General features: G+C 36.9%; 1 protein-coding gene across 1 annotated transcript in view; it reads left to right on the top strand.

Annotated features, from left to right (window-relative positions):
• Window positions 1–6,501, top strand: part of LOC150077892 (uncharacterized) — a 52,638-nt gene extending 46,137 nt beyond the window's left edge. Inside the window, exon 3 of the mRNA XM_090384394.1 lies at window positions 5,665–6,501. Within this exon, the coding sequence (XP_090240520.1) occupies window positions 5,749–6,501 (753 nt within the window). The 5' untranslated portion in view covers window positions 5,665–5,748. The remainder of the gene's footprint in view (window positions 1–5,664) is intronic.
• Window positions 6,502–11,990: the final 5,489 nt, after the last annotated feature.

Raw genomic sequence — 11,990 nt, forward strand, 5'->3', positions numbered from 1 at the left:
TCCAGCACACAGATCGCCCGTTTAAATAACATTAAACAGATAAAAAGTAAACTTTCTTTCATTTAGTAATATCGGGTGGAAAAAGTGAAATACGAAGTGTCCTTATTTTCTTCAGGACAAGCGATTTAATTGTTTTTGAACGCCCGACGAATGGTTTTTAGTTTCCTTTCAGATCTGCAACAACCTCTGTCTCTCAATAGCATCATAAGTAAAGAAGTAAATCTCTCTGGATTCTTTTTCTATTTAAAACAAATTCAAATGTATGACCGTTTCTAACAGCTATACAAGCAGTTCCTATATGTAAAGTCAATTGATTTGGGAGGCGCAATATAGCCTAAGTTGCCCTTGGGCCAGAAAACACCACAACAACAACAATTGTTTCAGAAATACTGTACAGAAGTCGTGTTTGGAGTTTCCATTTTGATACTGTCATTCGAAATTGTGTTTTCGTGAAACATTCAGAGAAATTTCACTCTCTTGGGAAATGGCTTTTAAGAATGCCCTTAATATTGTAAACAAGAACAGCTACCTTTTTATTCTCATTCAAATTGTTTTTAGAGTCTAAAAATATTTTTTTAAGTAATGCGACGTTAAGCGAGGACTATATATATATATACATTTAGTCTGCTATTTATACTTGTAAGTGAAGTGTATCTCTTCGTTGTGTTGCACAAATGTCTGCGAAATGCAAGCGAGTAGTGCCATGTAATTGAAATAAATGAAGAAAAGTTTTAATCATATCGGATGTGAAAAAATGAAGAGTAGATTTTAAAATTGAATCTTGGTTTTTATTCAACTGAGCTAATTATTCCAATTAGTCAATACCAATTAGTCACATGTGAATTCAATCAGTATTTTTGCTCCACATTGCATCAAACAGTCGCTCTTGAAACTGAAGACTTTCAAGTCTCATTTTCAAATTGGCTTAGAAGTTCTGAAAAGTTCGGATCAGTGAGTCCTCTATGACAGTACAGTGGTCACAAAAGACTGTAATAAAGTTGTAGTAAGCCGATATCTCAGGGTAGTAGTAGGGATTTTTAGCCGCACGACATGAAAAGCTCCTAAACACGCACTTTTACAGACAAAAATACATAGAGCTATATAGCCTTACCTGCTCATGCATCATATAAATGACAACACCAAATTAACTTGATCAATAGTTTTATTGTCTCGTAGTGGAGAAATTCTCTCTAAAGGCTTTTATTTAGGGTGGAACCCTCTTCTATGCCGGATTCACGCATAGGTGCACGGTGTTTGTCTCAGGCGAGGGTAGCATGGTTTTTCCTCCCGGAAACTCAGGATTTTCGTCCAGTAAAACAGAAAATCGACCTCAGAACGCACGCAATTTACCGATTATTTATACAGTGCAATATGGCCTTAGTCGCCGATGCTCCTAAAACCCTACTACAACAGCAGGGTGTTCTCTTTCGGAAGAGAATGTGCATACAAACTGGCTTAGAATATATGCGACACGATATACTAACGTTTCAAATAGACGCCAGCAGATTGTGTCGGTTGGCTTAATGCCATGACCTTAATTGCTTCAATGTTAACTGTAAAATAATAAAATTCAATCAAAGCACTGCAACTTTATTCTGTCACCTATATCCGTGTAGACCAACACCCTACACAGATTGCGACTTCTGCTTCGAGATTGCTCACGAAGCTTCTCAAATTATTTCTGCAATTTAGCCATCAGGAATATAATAATGTTTCTTAGGTTAGTCAGCAAGATCGATTACTGCTATTTAGAAACGATCAGTTAGATATTATATACTGATAGCTTCAGCTGTCTGAGTTTTCATTTTTTCATTGGGCTGACGAATTTCGCTTCTAGAACAGAGAGAAAACGTTTGGCTGATCTGCTTATCATAATTTTTCGCTCAGATGTTCTAGAGAAGTGTTTCTAACCAACCAATAAAATTAGAACTGTCATATTAGGGCCACTCGACAATAAACTCATCTACCCGAGTGTAATATATAATATCTTTATTGCAGGCAGTGAATACTTATATGCATAACAGCGACAATGCTAGGAGTTTAACATAAAATTAACCAATACAGGAAAAAATACATAAAAGATATATTAAAACATAAAACGTATAATTACATATATTACATATAAAAATTATATATTAACATGGGAAATGAATGAACATTCTTTATTTTTAATTTTTTTTTTATGCTACACACAGCGCGATGAAAAAACAATGGCAACCATTCAGCTGAAGTCGAAAGCTGTTCCCTCATGATGCGTATTCTGTAGGATTTGTCCTCTATGAACTTTTGTAGTCCATATCTATCATCTGTTGCCTATCCTCAGTCTACGCCACAGACTATAGAGAGGGGACAGCTCTTAAGGGTTTGGGGGATCCTCCAATTGCACATCTGCCAATTCTTAAGGACATTTTTTTCACAATGTGTCGAGTTTTCGGTCTGTGGTGAGAGTACCATATTTTTACTCCCGAAAATTCTGTTTTTTTCATTCAGCACACAGCAAATTGACCACAGAACAAACGCAATTTACAGACATATTATATACACTGAAAAGACAGAAATCGTGGGACACCTGGTTCCTGGGCGGTCAGGAGAACAAGAGCTCAAGAAAATCAAGATCTGCCCCACCGAAAAATACCATCAGGGACTTAGAGACTGCTCAATGCAAAGCTGAACGTAGGGAACACGGTTAAAGCAATAAACACCTATGCGGTCCCAGTGCTAACATGCTCCTTCGGGATCATAGATTGGACTTACACCGAGTTGGAGGATATCATGAGAAAGACAAGGACAATGATGATCAAGAGTCCCCAACACCACCCGAAGTCAGCCGAAGAGAGACTGACAATAGCTCGGAAGGAGGGAGGAAGGGGCCTGATAGAATTCATCGAGAAACACAAAACAACGATGGCTAACCTGAAGGATTACTTCCAGAAAAGCACATCAGCATCTACCGACCATAAGAAAGGTAGGCAAGCGGCATATCCCACTCAATCTAAGCGAAGAGTCCCCTCCCGCCCAGACGGCACAAATGCAGCTAGAACGATGGACAAAGAAGGCACTCCATGGTAAACACTACATGGCCTCCATCAAGATCACATAGATAAAAATGGCTTCCAATGCATGGCTCACGAGTCAGACGCTCTTTCTCGAGACTGAAGGATTCATGCTCGCCATCCAAGACCAGGTAATCAACACTATAAACTATAGAAAATATATTGCCAAGGAGCTCGGAGTGTCAGATGATACATGTCAAAAATACCAAAAAAAAAACAAAAAAACACCAAACTATTATTTTTAGGCCATTCGAATAATTAAATTCATCTGCCGTGCTGGGTGTCTTATGTCTGTTAATTTTGTGCGTACTGTGGTCGATTTGTCTGTTTTGCTGGTCGAAAAACCCCAGTTTCTGGGGGGCGAACCTTGTTATCTACGCCTGAGACCGACTAACTCAGCCACGAAATAAAAAAAAAAGCCCATTAAAGTTCATCGACGGGATTTTAACCCGGACCTTTTCCACCCGGTGTGGAGAGAACGGTGACGTGCTACCCGCGCAGGCGGCGAGGAAATACCAGTTGATCATACACCAGTTGAAATACCAGTGTACCTTATTACAAGTACGAAGCCCAGGCAGTCCCAGAGACTCCAACCCACAAGCAGTACTGGGAGCGCGCCATAATAACGGAAAAAAAAAAAATCAAATTATTATATTAGGGTTACCCGTAAATGATTACATTAACCCGTATTCGTGCTGTAATTTGCGTGGTTCTCTGGTCGATTTGCCTGTTTTGCTGGACGAAAAAACCCCAGTTCTGGGGAAAAACCTTGCTATCTACGCCTGAGACCGACTAACTCAGCCACGGAGTGAAAAAAGCCCACTAAAGTTCCTCGCGTCATCGACGGGATTCGAACCAGGGCCTTTTCCACCCAGTGTGGGGAGGACGGTGACGGTACCACAGTGCTACGCGCGCAGACATAATAACGGGCAAGACAATCCTGCACAACAGACCGGATATAACCCTTGTTGACAAGAAAGAAAAGGCTACCTATCTGATTGACATAGCGGTGCCCAACACTGGCAACCTCCAGAAAACCCACGACGAAAAGATCAGGAAGTACACTAACTTAAGACAGGAGATCAAAGAGATGTGGCATGTGCAACAATTAACGACCATCCCAATCATCGTGTCAACCACTAGTATGGTGCCATAGACCCTACGCAACAGACTAGCAGCAATAAATCTTCCAGAGAACACGTACGAAGAACTATAGAAAGTCAGAATCCTGAACACCTGTAGGATAGTCAGGGAGTTTCTCGACCAACAGTAATCCTAGGCATAACAACTACCCTGTGTACTTGGTGGCAGTACCCGTCACGGGGTGGAATCTCCTAATCAGGGAGAAATAATATAAGAACAACAACAATAATAATAATAATTTAACCAAGGGAGTAAACTAAAAGTTTGCTTTATCCAAGGTCTTTAATTCTTTAGTTGCTCCTTTATAGACAACATACAAGAGCAACTGCGAAATCTCATCAAAGATGCTTTCTGTAGACATTCTATAGTCATACCTCGGGGGCTTTCATCTTGTGAGTATGGACTTGGCACACCTAGGGTCCTGAGCTGGATATCATCATTTTTCTCTTTCTTGGTGATTCCTTTCTACTCTCTCTCTCTCTCTCTCTCTCTGAAATTATTTTTTTTTGGCTGGTGCAGCATAAGCCTCAGGCTTCCTTGCACCATATGGCTAATAATAATAATATGATTTTCAAAGCTTTTCAAAAGTTTATGACTTCAAAATGGCATCGCTTTTAATAAATTTTACAGAGAAAAAAGTAAAAAGAGAACATTGCATTTAATTTATTATACCGGTATGTGTTGATGTTTTGATCAAAGGCTTGTCTTCGAGCGGTCAGAGGAAGTTTCCCATGGAGTTGTCATTAAATTAATATCCTGTGTGTTATTATAAAATTAAATTAAATTGCAAAGTAATTCTATTGTAATGTGTAACTCAGCGTTCGCATCTTTGTGCTTTAACATTAGCATATTCAGATCTCCCATGATGATTGTGACACTTGCGTTTAAGTTTGAGAAGAAGTACACGAATTAGATCTGTACTCTTTCAAAATCGAGAAGTCATTTTGAAGGGCCTTATTATCCAGGACAGATACCCCACCCCAACACGTTATTCGGAAGGTGTTCGTGCTTTAATGACTGGTGAATGTATACGGAATAACAGATAGTGATTCTAATAAAGAACAAAATAACTTAGACTACAGGCCTGACGTAGCCCAGTGGTCAGGAGCGAGAGTACATCGCACGCGTTCCTTGAGTGGACCGGGGTTCAAGCCCGTGACTACTAAATACGATAAATATTTGTATTGACGATTTATTGTAAACTCTACTGACTTGGTTGTCGTGCCGGAGTATAAACAGAAAAATTTATTTACCCTAAATACAAGAAACAAATATTTCTTCTTGATTTAAGAGTATTTGTACATCGCAGCCAATATAGAAAATAGTAACAAATATCGATCTATATATCCATTTCATTACTTTTTACAAAATTAAGTTTCTTGTTAATTATTTTAAACTGTTAATTAGCTATGCACTTTGTTTATTGCACATGCATATTTTATTTTTTATTTACTATTTCTGTTCTTAGGCCATATATTCTGCATTGTTTTTCGTGGACGAAACCACTAGCCCAAATGAAGAAGCACAATTGTGAGCCTATTCTAAGCACAACATGTCAGAAAATCATAACCTAGAGGAGTCTTATCAACCAAGCATCCAAGAATCTCAAAAGACTTTTGAAGACAAACGAGTACAAACGAACGTACTAGACTTTCCAACTAGTACTTACATTAGATTACCTATTTCAGGATACCAAGGATTTATACCCTTATTGCACACAACAAGAGCTGGGCTTGGCGTATGCTTCACTGAAGCTGTTCTACGTAGCATGAAAGAATTCCGGGAACTCCAAAAGAAGAATGAGGATATTCGAATTCAAGAAGCAGCTAAAGCCTCCATGGAAGAATTCGCAATTCGGCAACAAATAGAAGAGCAAAAGCATTTGAAGCCTCTGAGAGCAGTTTATGGTTTCTCTAATGATGGGGAGAATATTCCGATTCCAGGATATCAAGGCTTCATTCCTCTTCTGTGGACTACGAAATCCGGCTTGGGAGTTTCCTTCAGGGAGGCGGTGAAGCGTTGCATGCGAGAGTTTCGGAGTCTACATGAGCCTAAAATCGAAATTAAACCTCCAGTAATCCAAGAAAATTGTATTATCAAAACTACTGTCGATAAAGTCGACTTATCTCCTGGCGCTATAGGGAATATTCCCATTCCTGGTTATCAAGGGTTCATTCCATTATACAACACTACGAAAACGAGTTTAGGAGTAGGTTTTAGTGAAGGGGTCCAACGAAGTATGACCGAATTTCGAGATATGCAAAGAAAAAATGAAGATTTCACCACAAATCCTGTTACTTTATAAACGTCATATAATGTAAAGTATATATTTACAGTTCTTAAGCAAACAACCATAAAACTAATCTAATGAGAGATATATGTTAAATAGTTGATAATACTATTTTGGTTCTTTATCATTAAGGCTTTCGTAAAAATTGTCTGAAATATCTTAAGATATTGGTTAGAATGTATAGTTTTGATGCAATCACACAAATGCTCTAAATACAAACTGCTTAACTTCTTTCGTGAGAATGGATTTGTTTTCGTGGTTAATGTACGGTGTAAATGTAGACAGAGTTTATACTAAACTGCATAATAACTATTTTCTATAAGTATCCTTAGTTATACAAGAAAACAAAAAAATTTAAACTCCTGAAATATTCTCGAATTTAAAACTGCGTGTTTGTGAAGATCATAATAGAATAGTTAATATAGTACATATTAGTATAGTTTATATCCAATGAACTATTTCAGTTAATTTATCCTATGTAAAGGGAAATACTGCCTCTATATTTGAATTCCCAGTTACTAAGGGTTAAACATTTTCGTTAGATTAGTCAATATTATTATTTTTTTTTTGTTTGTTGATTTTGTTTTACTCTTGATACTTGTTTTTATTAGTGTTCGGCGCCTATCATGTGACCTGCCCAACGATTTCTCATGTTAATAATGGACAAGGTATGAATGTAACTTTTGCTCTGTCGCTTTTCGTATTATATTTTTATTTTGCTCTCGAAATAATTTAATAAAAATGGTGAGCAATTATGATTAGTTAATTAAGAGTGACCGTATTTTTATAGCATTTTATAAAATTAAATAAATATACAATTACATAATTCCTGCATAGGTAGAATGCTTCGACGTTGATATTGAGTGATTAAAATGAATTGTGAATAAGCAGTAGGCTTAAGTCTCTTGGCTGCCTGCAAAAGAAAAAAAAAAAAAATTAACGAAATTTATTTCTCCATGATGTCGAAAATTTAGTTTATGTATCATCATCATCAAAGAACTGCTTTAGAAGCACGTTTAAAATGTCAGACCATAAAATCATACCTGAATTTTCTTTTAAATGACGTCTGCATCTTCCATAAGATATGTAATTAATGTAACTTAAAAAAGTACTACTGATCACGAATAAGAAATCATTCAAAAAAAAAATAAAATAAAGTTAACAAAGATCCATGATTTAGAAAGATACAAGGGCATGTCACCCGGGTGCATGACGTGTACAAAGCTGCCTGATAACGATCGACTACTTAAAAATTAAGTAGGCGATTAAGCTCGCAATTGAAAATTAAAAAAAAAAAAAAAAATCTGAAATAAGAAACAATGAAATTAAAAATTAAATTTTAAATCGATAGTTGCTAATAATTTTTTTCCTAATTTAATTTATTAAACAGAAACACTTAAAATAATAATAATATGCAACAAGTAACCACCATTCTGATCATCGTGTACCACCGATATGGTGCCAAAGACCCTTTTTTTTTTTTTTTATTATTATTATTTTTTTTACCCCATTAAGGTACCTTTCCTAGTAATACCCATTTAAATTTTTCAGTATATCCCAAGCTACATTTCCACTTGTTTACATATTCTAAGCTGGTTTCATAAAAGTTCTTTAACTACTTCAAAAAACTTGACCTCACTAATTTCACCTCCGTCTATTAACATTTTTAGTTTATTTTTTAACAAATGTTGTTATAAAAAGATCGTTTTTTCTGGCTTCTAATATGTTTGTAAGATTTTTAATATTCATAGCTACTTCTGTAGCTGAAATATCTTTTTTTTTTTTTTCAATAAAACTAATTTATGTTTGGAATGTTGAAACTTGATCTCTTGCGAATGACAACCATAATTTCAGAGATCTTCAAATAATTTTTCTTTCGTGTCTTTTTTTGTTTGACGCGTCTAAACTTATTGTAATGCTTTTAGTTTCATTCAAATCCATTATTACTTCATCGAATATATATGGTGATAAAAAGTTAATAATTATTGCTTCTGATTTTGTAGGTGGGGAAGAAAATTTTGGTTGATAAATCTTTTTCATCAATTTTGACAAGCAGTCATTTGTACGGTATGATGGACAACAAGAGTTTCGCATGCTGCGATTTTATCCATCATCACGTCTTACGATGAACGAGCTGATGCTTTAAACCGAATTCAAAGTCTTCTCAGAATCCTTATGTTCCTGGCTATAGATGTTGGTTAATGTCAATCCTACCTCCATGAGCAACAAAAAAAATGAACATTACAAACTAGTTTTGTTTTATTACTATACAAATTGTCCAATTTAATAAATTTGAATTCTTTTTGAAGGTCTTTTAAATGCTCAATTTTAAGGTTTTGAGGCTTAAATTTTTACAATTATAAAATAAAAACTTTCAAGTGTGTGTGTGTGCGACAACCGACAGCTCTACTTGTGGTTACACGAATGACTGCTACCTACGATGGTAACCATCCTCCGATATAATCGCGTTATAGGTTATGTTACACCAATATTTAAGCGTTTTTAAAAGTTAGTTTTAAAAAATTGGGCAAAAATGATATCTTTACTAAAACGACAGGACATAGCAAAAAAATGGCACTGTCCCGTTGAAAACGGGACGTATAATGTAGAGATGAGGAAGTGCCACAAAACAATCATGTACCCGGGTATGGCATACCCTTAGTACGGGCCTAGACCGAATACTATTTATTACATTTCCCCATCTACGTATTTCCCTCCTGAAAATCACCATACCACCAAAGCATCCATCTCGGGGAGAACCCGACGGGTGATATGGTATGGTTGTTAAAGAGCACAATGGGGTCTTTCGAATGTCTCGCTGGGGCCTGAATTTATAGTAACCCCATTGCATTTATCCCACTGTAAGATCAGCTTCTTTGTACCCATCCCAGAATCTGGCATTACTCTGATTTATTTACTTGAGCATTGCTGTCCTCATTATCATATTTGAAGCATCTCAGACGTCCGTGTCTTCATGGACTCGGACAAATGAAAATCCTGAAACCAAGTCTCCAGTTGTTACAGACCATACAGTTTTGGCAGCAGTGGGACTTGTGACACTGTCATACAAATGATTGACCTTCTGCAAGAGATATAGATACTTTACCACAAGCCCTCACAAAGCAGTTAGAAATGGGAAAATAGTTTAGTTAGGGTCAAGAAGAGGCTACTCAGAGTTTAACAAATGAGTAAACAAAGTGGGTGAGGCAAAAGTTATTACTGAATGAAGAATTAAGATGTGAACCTGAGGTAACCTAGTGGTCAACTCAAAAGCATTGTAGTTGACCATTGTTCGAATTGCCGTGTCCATAAAATACGATTAATGCTTTTCAAATGTCTAGTTGTAAATTCCTCTGGCCCATGTTGGTTGTACTGGAGTATAAACAGGACAGTGATTCTTCTTCAGAAAAATTAACGCTTCCTTAAAGAGTTTTCTCGCAGAGAAAACATACTGTCCACCCTCCCAAACCCCTTATAACAGAAATCCAGAATAAGTTAGCCACAAATGCTTATTTAACGGTCAGTTTTACAAAAAATATGGCCATATTTGTTAACTTACTTTTTGATTGATCTCTTGTGATAAAATGAAATGTCTTAATGTTTTCCAACAGCTAATTTGCATGCAGAGCTAACAACACCTCAAGGAATTTTTCCTGTTATATATAATAAGCAGACTTTATCAGCCTTAACATGATCCTTTTATAAAGCAATTTTCTTAGTGAATTAAAACTTCACTCATAGTCTATTGCGTTGATCATCTTAGCTGAATGGCCAACTGTGGTTAGATGGCGCCTCCGTAGCCAGGTGGGCAGGAGCAGCAGTGCGTAGCACACGCTTCTTGATTAGACCGGGGTTTGAGCCCGTGATCCACCAAATACGGAGGATGCGGAAAGGTCAGTGAATGACCACCGCATATCCCCGGAGCAATATGGCCTTGGTTGCTAATGCTCCTAAAAACACAATAACAACAACAACTGTGGTTAGCTACCGTGTATTGTGAAACCAGAAATAAGCGAGTTTGGAAATTTCCTGTCAGTTCTCTATAGAAGCGCCCAAAATCAGTTGTCAGATATAATCCAAATTTTGCAAAAACTTCGGTTTTTGGAGAATGCCTAGCAAGACTTAAACACCACAAAATGTGGTAGGCGATGACTTCATAACCAGGGACATTGCCACCGGAGAAATAGAATGAGACAGTACCATCCCAAGACCTTTGTCTACCATATAATCACTTCACCCACCAAGATTCAATAATTAAAAATGCTTTCGAAATAGATTAAAGTCTTTTCATCTATGGTTATCTTTTTTGCCCTGCCCTTTACGTTTCCTTACTGTAGAGATGGATATACAACGATTCGGTATATTCACGAACTTCGCCATAGTCCTAAAATTCGTTAGAACTTTCTCGTACCAACTCTGTTCGTACGAGAAAGTTCTGCCGTTACCTTGTATACATCAAGAGAATTTTTGTAGGCAAGTCAAGGGCATTCACCAACTATTACTTTGACGCAGTAATGCTACAGTTCCATCCCTTCTGGTCAATAAACTGTTGATCTAAGGAACGCCCTGCTTACGTAAGCAGTCGGTACCACGAATTATGTGGGTAACAGGGTATACGCAATGAGAGAGAAAAGGTCTGCTAACGAATGACCTTCAACCGCCTATCGAATTCCTCTCCACTATAACGACATAAATATTACACAGAAACTGTAGATGCTTCAGCGCTTTGTATATCCATCTCTTTGATTCCTCTCCTGTATCTTATCGAGGTCCATGTCAAGACTTTTAAACGTTCAGATTAAAAAAAAAAGCCTCCCCGTTCCCCTATATGAAATAGATCTTGGTGCTACCCACCTTTACACCCCTGAGATGGCACTTCCAGGTTTCCAACTTAAAACTGCCCTGGTAATTTTGAACTCCCCATATCTTTCCAAATTAAATAACCTGGCGATATTACTGCTTACAGACCTTGTTGAAGATTTTATAAATATCTCGTAATGCATGCAAGATAGCTAAGGAAGCGGGGGGGGATGGAGTTAGAGCCCTATCATAACTATTAGAACGTAGTTAAAGATAAAATGTTATTTATGATAATTGTATATACCCAAACTGCCTATTCACGACCATAACTTAACAAATTATCAAGAGTCATTGTCATAATTTAGTGATTATTAATCATTTAGATGGACAGGGGCTGTCCCAGGATTTTATAAGGGTGCTGAAGCATTATTCTAGGGAATTATTAAGCTTTAATTATCATTTAGCAGTATAAAAAACAAACTACATTATTTTGATCATAACGAGGAAAGGGCTATAGTCCCTTTAACCCCTACCTGTGACCGCCCCTATAAATGAAACTATTTTTAAGAAAACCTTTTTTTTTTTTTGGTGTATCAAGTAAACGGTTGATTTTCTGGAAGTTTCCTCGACAAATATCTCATATTCTGTTAAACACTGCCGATAAGTAAGACTAATAAGTCATTTGAAAATAAATTATGGGACCA

This window comes from Mastigoproctus giganteus, chromosome 11 (assembly GCF_048544385.1).
Source record: "Mastigoproctus giganteus isolate SK-2022 chromosome 11, ASM4854438v1, whole genome shotgun sequence".
Taxonomy (NCBI): Eukaryota; Metazoa; Arthropoda; class Arachnida; order Uropygi; family Thelyphonidae; genus Mastigoproctus; species Mastigoproctus giganteus.